Source organism: Mchenga conophoros, linkage group LG10 (genome assembly GCF_057382185.1).
Source record: "Mchenga conophoros isolate Kocher_MC1m ecotype Shallow Benthic linkage group LG10, M_conophoros_male_GT1.1, whole genome shotgun sequence".
Lineage (NCBI taxonomy): Eukaryota > Metazoa > Chordata > Actinopteri > Cichliformes > Cichlidae > Mchenga > Mchenga conophoros.
Window position 1 is genome coordinate 26,999,899 of NC_140535.1, and position 16,509 is coordinate 27,016,407.

The 16,509-nt window shown below is 40.5% G+C and overlaps 1 protein-coding gene, 1 long non-coding RNA gene and 1 pseudogene across 2 annotated transcripts; 2 read left to right on the forward strand and 1 right to left on the reverse strand.

Annotated features, from left to right (window-relative positions):
* The first annotated feature begins 2,463 nt into the window (after positions 1–2,463).
* On the forward strand, positions 2,464–4,128 carry LOC146566076 (tripartite motif-containing protein 16-like; annotated as a pseudogene).
* Positions 4,129–10,712: 6,584 nt separating this feature from the next.
* On the forward strand, positions 10,713–12,406 carry LOC146566077 (E3 ubiquitin/ISG15 ligase TRIM25-like). Its single transcript, XM_085287987.1, has one exon. The coding sequence runs from the start codon at positions 10,713–10,715 to the stop codon at positions 12,393–12,395; it is 1,683 nt and encodes a 560-aa protein (XP_085144113.1). The 3' UTR covers positions 12,396–12,406.
* Positions 12,407–15,037: 2,631 nt separating this feature from the next.
* LOC146566078 (uncharacterized) lies at positions 15,038–15,773 on the reverse strand. Its single transcript, XR_014894024.1, has 3 exons — positions 15,621–15,773; positions 15,424–15,535; positions 15,038–15,343 (listed from the first exon to the last, which is right to left on the reverse strand). It is a non-coding gene; the product is annotated as an uncharacterized LOC146566078 (long non-coding RNA).
* Positions 15,774–16,509: the final 736 nt, after the last annotated feature.

Genomic DNA, 16,509 nt, shown 5'->3' on the forward strand with positions numbered 1-16,509 from the left:
GATGAATTAAACCTTAAAGCTCTCCATCCACGTGGAAAAAAAAAAGATGGATTTCTTCAGGCTTTGTGTGTACACAAGTGTGTCCTATTAAAAAAAGATGTTTTTCCTTCCCACTGTTGCCAAACCACTTGCTCATAGGGGGTCTTCTGATTGTTGAGGGTTTCTCTGTTTTCTCCATCTTACAGCAGGGTCTTGCCTTAAAATATAAAGTGCCATGAGGCAACCGTTGTTATTTGGCGTTATATAAATAAAAGTGTAAAGATCTTGGAGGACTGCACAGCAGCATGTCTCGCGTGGCAAACCCCAATGTTATGTTTTTTTATTTGTTATATTTGTAAATGAAAAAAAGATATCTTATAAAAGTTACTTTCAGTTTCACACCAGTCCGACTGCTCCCTTTCCTGGAATTAAGCACACCCGTCTATTTACCTCTCTGTTTACAGACTGTTCACCTCAGGCGTTAGGCACACCCTCTCTTATCACAGTCATGTGACAAGTTGAGAAAAAGGAAATATCCATACGCTCTAGCTCAAATAATTAACAAAAATATTTGTTTTTTTTCTCTTTTCCTCTTTCTTCCTTTTTTGTGTTTTAAATAAAGAAAATTAAAAACAAAAAGTTGATAAACTTAAGTGTGGAATAATGTGCCCTTCACTCTGACACCAGCAGATATTTTCCAATGCTACTGCCCTCTAGCACCACTGTTCATTGACAGGCCTGAACTTGTCATTGCCCCTGGGTTTGTGTCTCACAGTTTTGTTTAGTTTATTATTATTCTTTGTTATTTAGTTTCTGGGATGAGTCAGTAGTTTTGATTCAGCTGTAGCCATATATATTGATTCCTGTGTTTTGAGTTTTCAGGAGTCTGGATTATTTTTTTTTTAATTATTTTGTTTGTGTTTTAGAGTAATATTTACAGAGTTTGCAGTATTTTTTCCCAGTTCTGCCGATGTTCTGTCCTTCCCCATTCTGCGTTAATCTTTATTCTCAGTATGATTTTATCTTTTCTTTTTTTTTTAATAAACATTTTCTAAGTTGAGTTCTTTTTAGGTTGTATTTTGAGCTTGGATTCCTGTTTTGATTTTCATCCCATTATGAGCTATTTATTTAATTCTATCATTGTTTAGTTCCAATACTGTTAATATTGGTGATATTTTGTTACTGTCCTCTATATTTACCTTCTCTGGCTGATGTCTAGCTGTTTGGCTGGTTCACAGGATATTTATACCCATGATGACTTCATGTCAGGTCAGTTCAGTTCAGTTCAGTTCAGTTTTATTCACATTTAGTTCAGTCACTATGAGGAAGCACTTGGCAACAGCAGGGAGATAAAACTCCTTTTAGCAGGAGGAAGTTTCCAAGAGAACCAAGTTCTGGGAGGAGCAGCTCTCCACCATGACCAGCTGGGGGTGAGGAGAAAGAAAAGAGAGGAGAGAGACAAGACAAAAGGCAAACTACCGAAGAGAGTTTAATAACTGCTAAGTGTTAAATACAGTAGTGGTGCAGAAACAGAAAAGGAGTCAAAAGAGAGAAGAAGAAATGCTCAGTGCATCATAGGAAACCTCTCTCATTTTAAGGTGTGGAGAAATATGACATGAAGGGTCCGTACACTAGTATAATTCATTTGTAGTTGTTTGCGTTTTATAATGAGGAATGTGTGGCTTTCTACACCTGTGATGGATGCGTCCCTACTGAAACCCAGTTATGATTTCTAGAAAGAACAGCACTTTAAAAAACAGTTTTAATTGTTATTGGGATAACAAAGCATCTTTTAACCATAATACATTTACCTAAACAGAGATGTGAAAGTTGCTTTCTAATAAGTAATTAGGCCTATATTTGTTATTAACATGTTAAATGCTTGACCTGTAATCTGTATATTCCGTATGTTTCAAGCCAGACTTGAAAGAACTCTTCAGCATTAGTGATGTCTCACATCAACTGTTAAGCTTATTCTAAACTTGTATTGGCTCCAGTCTATTCTGCTCCATTCCCAGTATTTAAAATTATATAATGGACACTAAATGTACTAAAATGTTTATTTTTTGACAACTACAAGTCCATTTTTCCTATAAATTTGAGTCAATTTAATATTTCTCTATAAAGGCATAAAGGGATCAATGTTGAATGTTACTAATATTTAGTATTGCTAATTGTATTCCTAGTGAATTCTTGAGTAACAGTTTCCAATGTAAACGTACAATTACAATTCTGTTTTCATCTGAAACACTTTCAGTTTCACACCAATCTGAATACTTCCTTTCCTGGAATGAAGCACACCGTTTTAAGCTCCTCCCTGTTTATAGACTATTTACTTCAGACATTACTGATCTGCCGGTCATGTGATAAGATGCAAAACAAAAAAATTTGCAAAGAATTTCCATCTGCTCAGGTCAGTGTCTCTGCATGAAAATGGCTTTTTTCTGGAAACAGAAAGTAAGACGTCGTTTGAGCGGAGGAGACATGGCGCAGCAAGTAATTGAGCTGTATCGAGAAAAACTGAGGTGTTCCATCTGTCTACAACTTCTAAAGGATCCAGTCACTATTCCCTGTGGGCACAGCTACTGCATGACCTGTATCGAAACTTGCTGGAATGAGAAGGAAACCCACAGCTGTCCTCAGTGCAGGCAGACTTTCAAATCGCAGCCTGTCCTGGTGAAAAACATAATTTTAGGTGAGCTAGTGGAAGATCTAAAAGCAGGACTCACATCTGCTTCATCTGGTCATGCCTATGCTGGACCTGGGGACATGGCCTGTGATTTCTGTTCTGGAAGGAAGCGGAAAGCCTCCAAGTCCTGCCTGGTGTGTATGGCCTCTTATTGTGAGCAGCACCTTCGGCCTCACTACAACATAGCTCCATTAAAGAAACACAAGCTCATCAATGATGCTTCAAAGCTTCAGGAGAACTTCTGCCCTCGCCATGATGAGGTGATGAAGATCTTCTGCCGCACTGATCAGCAGTGTATCTGTTTTCTTTGTTTAATGGATGAACACAAAGACCATGTCACAGTGTCAGCTGCAGTGGAAAGAGCTGAGAAACAGAAAGATCTTGAAACAAATCGACAAAATGTCCAACAGAGAATCCAGGACAGAGAGAAAGATGTGAAGGTGCTTCAAGAGGAAGTTGAGGCTATAAGTCTTTCTACTGATAAAGCTTTGAGGCAAAGTGCGAAGATGTTCAAAGATTTGATCAGTCTCATTGAGAAAAAAAGCTCTGAGGTGAAGCAGAAGATCAGATCCAAGCAAAAATGTGAACAGAACAGAGTCAAAGAGCTTCAGGAGAAAATAGAGCAGGAGATCAGAGATCTGAGGAGGAGAGACGCTGAACTGCAGCAGCTCTCACTGACAGAGGATCACCTCCATTTTCTGAAAAACTACTCCTCACTGTCACATCTGAGTGCATCTACAAACGTACCCACCTACAACAATGTTACTCTGCAGTACTTTGAGGATGTGACTGCATCTGTGTCATGGACCAGAGATAAAGTGAAGGCTCTTCTCAGTGATGAGTGGCCAAAAATCTCAGTTGGAACGACCAAAGCAGATATTTTACTGCCTCAAGGAGAACCCAAAACCAGACACGACTTTTTGAAACATTCTTGTCAGATCACTCTCGATCCAAATACAGCACACACACTGTTGTGACTGAGTGACAGCAACAGAAAAGTGACACTGATGAGTAGAAACCAGTCATATCCAAGTCCTCCAGACAAATTCCTTGAATGGTGGCAGGTCCTGACTGGACACTGTTACTGGGAGGTGAAGTGCAACGAGACTGTTGGAGTAGCTGTTACATACAAGGATTTCGGCCGTAGAGGGACCAGAGAGGAATGTGGATTTGGATTGAATGACAAATCCTGGTCATTAACAGTTTCAGGCAGCGGTTATGAATTCAAACACAACAACATTTCCACTCCCATCCCAGGCCCTCTGTCCTCCAGAATAGGAGTATATTTGGATCACAGGGCAGGAACTCTTTCTTTCTACAGCATCACTGAGACCATGAATCGTCTCCACAGAGTCCAGACCAGGTTCACTCAGCCTCTCTATGTTGGACTGTGGCTTCCACAAAGTGCTGGACACACTGCTGAGGTGTGTGAGCTCAAGAAGAGAATAAACATAAAATAGTAAAATTTGATGCCGTGTGCTACTTGTTGAGATGTGTTTATCTATCCTGCACCTGTTAGAGATGAATCCTTATGGATATAAGTGTGTTCTTTAATTTCTTTGATTGTGTTGTTTTCAATAGCTATTTGGGTAAAACTGTTTATTTGGCAAACAATATTCATTTCTTATATATTTTATATTTAACCAGTGTTTTGTTGTAACATTAGCAGAAAAAACTCCCATAAATATAAATTCATATGAAAATAACTTCAGTGTATTTAAAATTACAGAAAAAAATAATTATGTATCAGATAATTGTAATCAGGGTTATTGTGATGTTTGCATTTTCAACTTAGTTTTTATTTCTATACTTAAGTTGGTGGATTGTAAAATGTTTAATTTCAGTTATGTTTTCATGATGATTTTTTATTTACTGCTGTTTGTGAAATAAAGTGAGCAATGTACACTAAAGTTTCCTGTTCCAAGAAATAAAATATCACTAACATGATGAATGGAGGTTTTTGTAAAGAGACATTTAAAGTGGAGCATTCAACAATTTCAAATAATGATGAAATTTAAAAAAAGTATAACCTTAAAAATGTACATTAGACAATACCAAGCCCAGAGGGTGTCGAGACCAAGACTAGACCAAGACCGAGACCAACACAAAAAAGTCTATAAACTGCAGCCAGATGCTGCTTCGTTTACAGGTGTCAGGCATATTTATGTGTTTTTGCGATGCACTCGCACAGCCCTCCTCACTGCTGTCTACTGTCTCACTCACTTACTGAGAGGACAGACGCACGCTCCACTTGACTGTCGCGTCTCTCACCCTCTCTGTTTTTCACATAATGATATTATCCTATATCCTCGCATGTGATTGGCCACAATATGGAAGGATTGGAGCATAGCTGAGCCACTGTGTGAGAGCTGAGCAACGAAAGGAAATTAATTGAGGAGCCGGCTCTCGCTCAATGAGAGTCGACTCTTCTGATTCACTACAAAGCACTCTCTAAGCACGGCTCTTAGAGCTGATGCTTTTGCGTATGACACATCATCGAACGTTACGTTGTGTGTCATGGATACTGTTGACTCCAAATCTCCTTACCACTATTTAGATCTGAGACAGCAAGACCGAGACAGTGAGACCAAGACAAGACAGAGACCAAAGTCCGTCTAGACCAAGACAGGACCAAGACCACATCAAAGTCTCGAGACCAAGACCTGTCTTGAGACATCCAAATCTAACTGTAGGTCTACACTAATTTAAGTGGAAGAATATGGATGTGTCATAATCCTGGGTTTTTTGACCCAGCATTTTGAGTTTTAGCTTATTTTGATGTTTGTGGTTTATGTTTAAGTACTTTAGGTTCTCTAAGTTCATTTCCACTAAACCTAAGTTTCCGTTATAGTTTATTGTTTTTCAGATTCTCCTTGTGTCTTCTGCCCCTGTGTTTAAGTTTCCCTCACCCTTTGTGTTTTATGTTTGTGTGTCTTATGTTGTCAAGGTTGTGTTGTCATGTCTGCATTCCATTCTGCTTCCTGTTTTACTGTGAAAGTCTCTGTCCAGTATGCAGTGTGTCCAGATTTCTTCCCCTTGTCTAGTTAGGTCTGATTTGTCCCAGCTGTGTTTCCACCTGTTCCCCATCCTCTCATTATATTTTTGTGTACTTAAGTCCTCTGTCCTCCTTTGTTCAGTGTCAGGTCATCTGTGGTTTTTTGTGCCATGTCTCCATGGTCCAGGTCTCTTTGTAGCTATACCAAGTTTCATATTTATTTATTTTCCCCCAGTTTCGGTTGTTGTTTATTCTCGTCTTTTTTTGCCTTGTGCATTACTTTGTGTTTCTCCATCAGCCGCTTTAAACAGCTCACTTTTTGTTAACTCAAGTTATGTTCCATGTTCCATTTTGTTTGCTCTTGGGTCTACTATTCATACTTCACACAGTCAGCTACTCAGCTAGACTGTAACAAGTGGTGCAGGAACAAAAAGAGAGTGAACAGAGTGAAGAAGAAATGCTCAGTGCATCATAGGAAACCTCCCTAATTTTAAGGTGTGGAGAAATATGACATGAAGGGTCCCTACACAAGTATAATTCATTTGTAGTTGTTTGCGTTTTATAATTAGAAATTCACATGCAATACTAGGTCCGCGGCGCTGCTGGAGACCATGCGATCGGACAAGGTGTTTGCTGTCAGTCCCACTTCGACAATCTGATGTGAAACCTGCGCTGCCAGTATTTAGTTGGACTCTGCTCTTGAACATCCGCTCCATCGCAAACAAATCCTTCTCTCTGAATAAGCTCTTCACAGAACCCCCCCCCCCCTTCCCCCCTCCCTGTTTTTTTTCTGTTTCTCACTGAAACATGGCAGAGGGATGGCAAGTTTATTCACCTAAACAAACTGCGCCCTGCTGGCTGCTCTTACTTGGGCGCCTCCCATTTACGTCGCCGTGGTGGAGGACTTGCTGTTGTCTTTAAGGACAGTTACACATGCAGAGATATGCAAACTAAAAACTGTTCTTCTTTTGAGTCAAAAAAATTAAGGTTGGCTCTACGAACATATTTTATCTTTGACAGTTTGACATGACAGTTTCAGTCTATCGCCCTCCTGTCTCTGCTGCTGTGTTCTTAAAGGATTTTACGAACTTCTAATCTTCTATTATCCAGCTGGAGAAAGTTTTGATTCTTGGGGATTTTAACATTCATATTGATGATGCCTCATCAAACTCTGCAGCAGAACTTTTATCTGTATCCAATTCTGTTGACTTTGTCCAACATGTCTCTGGTCCAACCCATTTAAAAGGCCATACCTTGGAACTTGTCTTTTCCTTGGGCCTCAACATTGGCAACGTGTTTGTCGAGCATGCACTTTTGAGTGATCATAATTGTCTTTTTTGAACTCAACTTTAGTTCTAAACAAACACCTTGGAAGTTAAAAACTCAGACGCATAATAACTGAGACTACTGCTGGGAGGTTCTCCATCATATTTGACAGTTCTCTACTTTTTACTGGAAATGATGTAAATATTCTTATTCAGTCATATAGATGTTGTAAAGACTCACCTTTCAGTGCACTCACTTCACCAGATGCACCTAGTTTCTTTTCCTCACCTTTGATTGGGTGTGGTGCTTGCCCTTAATTGCACTCACCCGTAACCAGTTATATAAGGACTGCATTCACCTACAGCTAACTCCTTCTTCACTCCCTCATGGGGCGGCAGCTGAGGTGAGTTTCTGTTAGAGTTTCCTGAGTTCATGTATTATGAGTTACTGAATGACTTAAATCACACTTTATTTCCTTTCAGAGTTAGCAGTCCATGTGCGTCTTTCCTTTTAGAATAGAAGAATAGAATAATCCTTTAATTGTCCCACAAGGGGAAATTTGGTTGTAACAGCAGCCAAAAAGACACATATACAACAAACAGGACACAGAACAGAAACATACACAATTTTTCTTACATATTTACATTAAGGACAATGATTACTATAAACAGAGTACTGTACAGTTATCAAATTAAATAAAAATAACTACAGATAAGAGGCAAACCAGGTTATAGTGCGAATCAGTTGATTAAATTGTTGCAGTTACAGCTCAGATGTAAACATCTGTGTTTGTTGGGGGCAGTTCTGATTGTACAGTCTGACAGCTGCAGGGAGGAAGGACCTGCGGAAACGCTCCTTCATGCATCGAGGATGCAGCAGTCTGTCACTGAAGGAGCTCTGCAGTTCAGCAACATTTACATGCATGGGGTGGGAGACTCTGTCCATCAGAGATGTTATTTTGGCCAGAGTCCTTCTGTCTCCCACCACCTGCACTGGGTCCAGGGTGCCTCGCAGAACAGAGCTGGCCTTCCTGATGAGTTTATCCAACCTCTTCCTCTCAGCTGCCGATAAACTGCTGCTCCAACATACCACACTGTGAAAAATGACAGATGCCACCACAGAGTCATAGAAGGTCTTTAAAAGTGCTCCCTGTACTCCAAATGACCTCAGCCGCCTCAGCAGGTAGAGTCTGCTCTGACCCTTCCTGTAGAGAGCATCAGTGTTGTGACTCCAGTCCAGTTTATTATTCAGGTACCTATAAGAGTCCACTATCTCAATGTCCACTCCCTGGCTGTTCACTGGTGTCAGTGTGGTGTGTCTGCGTCTTCTCGCTCGTAGACCGCGAAGGCCGGGTACTCTGAAGTGTGCGGCCCCTGAATTGGGACACAGCTCGAGTCTTGTTAAACTTTACCTCAGCCCTTGACACAGTTGATCATACCATCCTGATAAACTGACTGATAGACCTGGTTGGGATGTCTGGCTCTGTTCTAGACTGGTTTTCATCCTACATGTCATGTCGGAATCTACAGAGCTGCTGTGTGGAGTTCCTCAGGGCTCCGTGCTGGGACTTATTCTGTTTTTAATATACATTCTTCCTTTAAGCCAGATAATACGGCAGTTTCCTGATGTATCTTATCATCTTTTTGCTGATGATATTCAGCTATACTACTCATTTAAGCCTTCTGAAGTTCATAAGCTCTCCGCTCTGACTGTTTAACCAACATTAAATAATGGTTGAACAATAATTCCTTACAGCTAAACCCAGAGAAAACAGAAACTTTGATTATTGCACCAGACAGTGCAATAACTGATATTAAACAGTGATTAGGTGATTTAGGTTCCTTATAGAAGCATAACCTTAGAAATCTAGGTGTTATTTTTGATTAAGCTTTTTCTTTGGAGGGACATTTAAATCAGTAAGAACCTGCTTTTTCCACTTGAGGAACATTTCCAAACTTAGATCCATCGTGTCAACAAGTGAACTCGAGATCATAATTCCGTACTTTTGTCTCTACAAGACTTGACTACTGTAACAGCCTGTTTACTTGTCTAAACGAGAAAGGGCTAGCTCGTCTACAGGTTGTTCAAAACTCTGCAGGGAGGCTACTGACCTGCTCGAACAAGGGAGCTCATATGACCCCTGTTTTAAAGTCGCTGGTCGAACCAGTCAGATTTAGGTTCCATTTTAAAATTATAGTTTGAACTTTTAGAGCATTACAGGGACAGACCCCTTCCAATATTGCTGATTTGATTCGTACACATACCTCTTCTCGTAACCTGAGGTCATCTAATCAAAACCTTTTAGTGGTCCCCCACACTCATTTTAGAACTTGAGGGGACCGATCTTTCCAAGCTGTTGCATCCAGACTGTGGAATGCACTTCCTCTATTTTTATGATGTCTGGACTCTGTGGAGACCTTCAAAAAGCTTTATATAGACCATGGTTTTTATGATGTATTTATGAGTGTATTGTGTTTTCTTACCTTTCTTGTAAAGCACTTTGTGACCATGTCTGTGAAAGGTGCTATATAAATTAACTTTACTTACTTACTTACATCATGTCAATCTTACAAAGAAATGTGTGGCTGTCTACGCCTGTGATCGATACGTCCCTTGTGAAACCCAGTTATGATTCCTAGAAAGGACAGCACTTTAAAAAAACCAAAAAAAAAACCCAAACAGTTTTAATTGTTACTGGGATAACAAAGAATTAAGGTTGAATGTTACTAATATTTAGTATTACTAATCCAGTCCTTCTGAATTGTCCAGTAACAGTTTCCACTGTAAACATTCGATTACATTTCTGTTTTTATCTGAAACACTTTCAGTTTCACATCAATCTGAATACTCCCTTTCCTGGAATGAAGCACACCTTTCTAAGCTCCTCCCAGACTACTGATCTGCCAGTCGTGTAATAAGACGCAAAACAGAACATTTCCATATGCTTTAGATCAGTGTCTTTGCATCAAGGAGACAAAAACAAGTTTTATCTTGAAACAGAAAGTAAGACGTCGTTTGAGGGCAGGAGAAATGGTGCAGCAAGTAATTGAGCTGCATCGAGAAAAACTGAGCTGTTCCATCTGTCAGGAACTACTAAATCCAGTCACTATTCCCTGTGCGCACAGCTATTGCATGAGCTCTATTAAAACCTACTATAAAAACTAAAGTAAAATAGCAAAAACTACTATAAAAACTAATTGACTGCCATTATTCATATGTGGTGTCTGGTAAAATGAGCTCAGGACAAAGCACAAAATATATTTAAAGGTCCTTTATTATTCTTTGTTATTCTGAACAAATTGAATTCTTAAAAAAAACAATTAAAACCTTACAGTGAAAATTATCCTCTATATGAGTCCATCAACAGTTAGAGTGGGGTGGTTTCCTGTTTAAATAAAAATACATAACTCACATTAACTAGCAGAAAACTCACAACCCTTATACTTATTAGATAGAAAATATACACAATACCCACTAACAAATGCACAGCTGAAATGGTGAGAACAGTACTGTATCAAATTACAAGACCAGTCTGTCTAGGCCCTTTCCTGGAATAAAGCACACGTGTCTAAGCCCCACTCAGTTTATATACTGCTCACTCAGACATTAGTCACACCCTACGCTCAGGTCAGTGTCTACATCAAAGAAACGAAAGCAGCTTTTATCTGGTAACTGAAAGTGAGATGTCACAGACTTCCCTCAAAAGGACCTTGAGTTCAAATTTCAGTGCATATTTGCATCCGGTAAAAGAAAGGAAATCTTTTACAGTCGTGGTGAGGAGACATGGCGCAGCAACTGATTCAGCTGGATCAAGACAAACTGAGCTGTTCCATCTGTCTGCAGCTTCTAAAGGATCCAGTCACTATTCCCTGTGGGCACAACTACTGCATGGACTGCATCAGAAAGTGCTGGGATGAGAAGGAAGTACACAGCTGCCCTCAGTGCAGGCAGATTTTCACACTGAAACCTGACCTGGTGAAAAACAGCATGCTTGCTGAGTTAGTGGAAGACGTAAAGAAAGCAGGACTTCCAGCTGCTTCACCTGATCATGCCTTTGCTGGACCTGGAGATGTGGCCTGTGATTTCTGTTCTGTGAGGAAGCGGAAAGCCTCAAAGTCCTGCCTGGTGTGTATGGCCTCTTATTGTGAGCAGCACCTGCAGCCTCACTACAACGTAGCTCCAATAAAGAAACACAAACTCATCAAAGCCACTTCAAAGCTTCAGGAGAACATCTGCCCTCGCCACGATGAGGTGATGAAGATCTTCTGCTGCACTGATCAGCAGTGTATCTGTTATCTCTGTTTAATGGATGAACACAAAGACCATGTCACAGTGTCAGCTGCAGCAGAAAGAGCTGAGAGGCAGAAAGGGCTTGGAAGAAATCGACAAAAATTTCTTCAAAGAGTTCAGGACGGAGAGAAAGATGTGAAGGCGCTTCATGAAAGAGTGGAGGCTATCAATCTTTCTGCTGATAAAGCGTTAATGCAAACTGAGAAGATGTTCAAAGACTTGATCAGTCTTATTCAGAAAAAAAGCTCTGAGGTGAAGCAGAAGATCAGGTCCAAGCAAACATTTGAACAGAACAGAGTCAAAGAGCTTCAGGAGAAAATAGAGCAGGAGATCAGAGATCTGAGGAGGAGAGACGCTGAACTGCAGCAGCTCTCACTGACAGAGGATCACCTCCATTTTCTGAAAAACTACTCCTCACTGTCACATCTGAGTGCATCTACAAACGTACCCACCTACAACAATGTTACTCTGCAGTACTTTGATGATGTGACTGCATCTGTGTCACGGACCAGAGATAAAGTGAAGGCTCTTCTCAGTGATGAATGGCCAAAAATCTCAGTTGGAACGACCAAAGCAGATATTTTACTGCCTCAAGGAGAACCCAAAACCAGACACGACTTTTTGAAACATTCTTGTCAGATCACTCTCGATCCAAATACAGCACACACACTGTTGTCACTGAGTGACAGCAACAGAAAAGTGACACTGATGAGTAGAAACCAGTCATATCCAAGTCATCCAGACAAATTCCTTGATTGCCGGCAGGTCCTGAGCAGAGAGGGTCTGACTGGACACTGTTACTGGGAGGTGAAGTGCAACGGGACTGTTGGAGTAGCTGTTGCATACAAGGATATTGGCCGTAGAGGGACCAGAGAGGAATGTGGATTTGGATTGAATGACAAATCCTGGTCATTAACAGTTTCAGGCAGCGGTTATGAATTCAAACACAACAATATTCCCACTCCCATCTCAGGCCCTCTGTCCTCCAGAATAGGAGTATATTTGGATCACAGGGCAGGAACTCTTTCTTTCTACAGCATCACTGAGACCATGAATCTCCTCCACAGAGTCCAGACCAGGTTCACTCAGCCTCTCTATGTTGGACTGTGGCTTCCACAAAGTGCTGGACACACTGCTGAGGTGTGGGGGCTCAAGAAGAGAATAAACATAAAATAGTGAAATTTGATGCCATGTGCTACTTGTTGAGATGTGTTTATCTATCCTGCACCTGTTAGAGATGAATCCTTATGGATATAAGTGTGTTCTTTAATTTCTTTGATTGTGTTGTTTTCAATAGCTATTTGGGTAAAACTGTTTATTTGGCAAAACAATATTCATTTAACCACTGTTTTGTTGTAACATTAGCAAAAAAACAAAGTCATATAAAAATAACTTCAGTATATTTAAAATTAGAGAAAAAAGTAATTATGTATCAGATATGTTGGAATCAGGGTTATTATATCTTGATGCATGCTCAATCATCCAGGTAAGGAAATCCTAAAAAGCTGATTCTGTTTATCTGGACATAACGTTTTCAGTAGGAGAAATGCTCATGACAATTTGCATATTATTGATAAAGAAACTGACCTCACATACTATTATTCATTCAGTGGGCTAGTTTCAGTTATTGTGAATATGTACTGTTTATAAGGTCGGGGGAAACTGCAGTCAGCTGAGACTGAAGAAGTCACTTGGATAACTGATGTAATGTTTCTCCCACTGGAAACGTTTAGATGAACAGAATATATTTTTTGGCACTTTTATTATAATTGTTGCTTCTATTTTTGTTTTTTAAATTTCTATACTTAAGTTGGTGGATTGTAAAATGTTTAATTTCAGTTATGTTTTCATGAACCTTTTTTTATTTACTGCTGTTTGTGAAATAAAGTGAGCAATGTACACTAAACTTTCTTGTTTCAAGAAATAAAATATCACTAACATGATGAATGGAACCTTTTGTTAAGAGACATTTACAGTAGAGCATTAATGATGAAATTAAAAAAGTAAAATCTTAAAAAATGTCACGGCTGCCGGGGCGAGCCGTGTGGTGTTGGTGGAAAAGGACCCAAAATGCAGGCAAAAGACTGATATGAGTGAATGTTCATTTACAAAGTGGCAAGGGGAGAAAAAGAGGCAATGAGCTACTGAAGAAACCTAAACTGGGAAAACTAAAGAGCAAACCTTAAATCATAATGAAACTGGGTGAAGGGCAGAGAGACACAGACCAAAAAACAAAACACCATGAAACAGAGACGAGGGCCCTGTTTCAGGAAGCCGGTTTAGAAAACTCAGAGTGAAAAACGATACGCAGGGTTGAGTAACCCCGAACTGTCCAACTCGGAATATTCGGTTTCAGAAAGGCTGATAACAATTAGTTCAGTCAACGCGGAGTTGCTTTAACCCCAAGTGAAGCGCGCGGACGAGGATACATAAAGCCCTGATCAGTGGAGCACAGATTAAGCGAGTCACCATGGAGACGGAGGGAAAGAAGGCGCGGTCAATGTATTTCACAGCGCTTGAGGCCGAAATTCTGATGGCAGCATATGCCGATAACATGCAAATTCCGCGGAAAAAAGTAACACAGCGACAGCTGCAAAAGAAAGTGAGCATGCATGGCAAAACATAGCCGACAGAGTCAATGCGTGAGTGTTAATTTAAACATTGATCTAGGGATTTCCACCCATTTAACACGTTATTTTATCATATGTTATTTTATTTGTTATTTTATACATTTTATTTTGTGACGTGATGTGAGCGCAGGTGCAACCCAACAGGCCCCAAACGTTCCTGGCAGCAAGTAAAAATGAAATATAAAAATATAGTCCAAACAGGTAAGGTGTAATTGTATTGTGAGCCATAGTGCTTGGTCTGTTTGTCCCATGTAAATCAATTGCAGTTAGAGGCTACATTAATTTTCTGTCTGTAAGCACTTATTGAAATTATCTGAGCACATTACAAGTACATATTTGCTTACTCTGTATGCTCAAATGTGACCCGTTATAGCCAACAGAAAAAAAGCGGAGGCCCGAAAAACAGGTGGGGGTCCTCCACCACCACCACCACTCACAGAGGCTGAGCAGTTGGCCCTCAGCCAAAACAGTGGGCGCCCTGTGGCCGAAGGCATCTCTGCGGGGACATCCTCTGAGTCAATAACCCCGCAAGACACAAGTGCCTACATAGGGGGTAAATTCAAAATAATACATGATGTGCATACATCCTTTCTTCACAGTCACCTTTGCAGTGCTACTCATTCATTTGATAAACTCTTTACCATAATGGATTATTTTGTAGTGAAGTTATTTTCCTACTGATTTTGCCTTCCCTCAGTCTTGGTTGTCTTTGAGAGCATAATGACAATGAAGTGTAAGGTGATTGGTATGTTTGTTAATTGCCATTTGGTCCCTTGTAAGTTATAAGTGACCTGTATAAACCTCATATTCTATCAGTTGATGGTGATGGTGTACTGCATTTGGTGCAGCCTCCTGTTGAGCCAGACCAACATGCAGTTGTGAGTAATACTCCACAGATTATATGAGTTTACAGTAGAACAGCAATGTTGTTTATTTCTTTACTACAGGAAAATAATGAAGAAACATTGACAGCTGTTACAGAGGAGGAAGCAACAGAGACACTTTATGAGGTTTACATCTTTTAATACTTTGTGTACAGGAAACACAGGTGACCAATAAAGCCAGTTGAACAAAAAATCTGTTTATTCTTCTTTCAACATGTTGAGGTGATGGGTCAAAAGAAATGATTGTGACATATGGTATCTCTGACTGCTCTTCCATCTTGTATGTCCGTGGGAGGGTCAGGATGTTCATGGTTTGGATCACTGCTGTTTGGTTCAGAAGGACAGTGTTCTCCTCTAATTGTGGCAATGTTGTGAAGAATCACACATGCCACAATAATGTCACATGCCCTTTCTGGGGTGACCCTGAGTCTTTGCAGGCACTGGAACCGGGCCTTAAGCATTCCGATAGTCATTTCAACTCTGGCTCTTGTCCTGCAATTAGCCAGATTATATCGCTGCTGTGGGCCCGGTTCAGGGTCAGAGTAAGGGGTAAGCAAATAGGGTAAACATGGATACCCCCTATCACCAAGCAAGTAGCCAGTGAACTCTCCTAAGACAGAAGGATACACTTCAGTTCAAATGTCCCTGAAGCAATTGGTCTTTATATATTTTAAAGTATTTTCAACTCACCATGTCCAAATTTTGTGCTCAGTGTACATTCACGGAATATTTGTGAGTCATGGACAGAGCCTGGCCACTTGGCTTCCACATTTGTGATAATGTTGGCAGCATCATATATGATCTTCACAGTGCAGAGAACACAAATTAGCATCCATTACTATGATGAAATAATTTGTTAGTTTGAAATGCTACAGGGAACTATGTACCTGTACATTAATGCTGTGGAAAGACTTCCTGTTCACATAGTCTCCTTCATTTACTGAAGGAGCAATGATTGGAATGTGAGTACCATCTATACAGCCAATCACGCCTGGGAACCCTGAAAATAAATGTAAAATTTAAGTAGTAGTTCAAGTATCACCACATCATAAATTAAGTTTTGGTCGTCCTGATACCTGCAATTTTGTGGCATCCCTCTTTGATAAATCTTGTGGGTCTATGACCGGGGAACACCACAAATGAGTACAGGAGACGTTTCAGTGCAACTGTAACATTCCTGACTGCCCGACAGACGGTAGCCTTGGAAACGTGCTCAGCGTCACCAATATTATACAGAAAGCTCCCGTTTGCAAAAAACCGAAGTGCAATACAAATAATATGTACGGAACTGAGAGCATGTCCGCGATGTGTCACATGCGTAATATATGGCCTGAGGATGTTATCCAAATAAATTATAGATTGTGCTGAGAAACAGTAACGTTCGCACAGACAATCATCAGGAAATGATAAAATGTCCAAACGCGCTCTGATCACTCTCTCCCGGCGGAGAGCTCTGCGGAGAATTTGGGCTTCACGATCTACTGGCTCTTCAAGGAAGGGACACGCCATGTCTGACACTTCCTACTGTCAGGTTTCCGACAAAGGGGCGGAGACAGTCAGGGTTAGTTGTAGTAAACCTGCTAGGGGGCAGGTTAGCTTCACGGCGTGTGTCGTCATAGTGACTCACTCAGGCTTCAGCTGAACTCGCTTTGTGAAACCGAAAACCCAGAGTTTTCGTTAACTCAGGGTATACTTACTCAGTTTTTCCACTAAACCGGCTTCCTGAAACAGGGCCGAGCCGACAAAGAGCGCACACACACACACACGGTTATCAGG

Coding starts and splice junctions, on each gene's coding strand:
- LOC146566077 (XM_085287987.1), top strand. CDS start 10,713: ATGGCGCAGCAACTGATTCAGCTGGATCAAGACAAACTGAGCTGTTCC.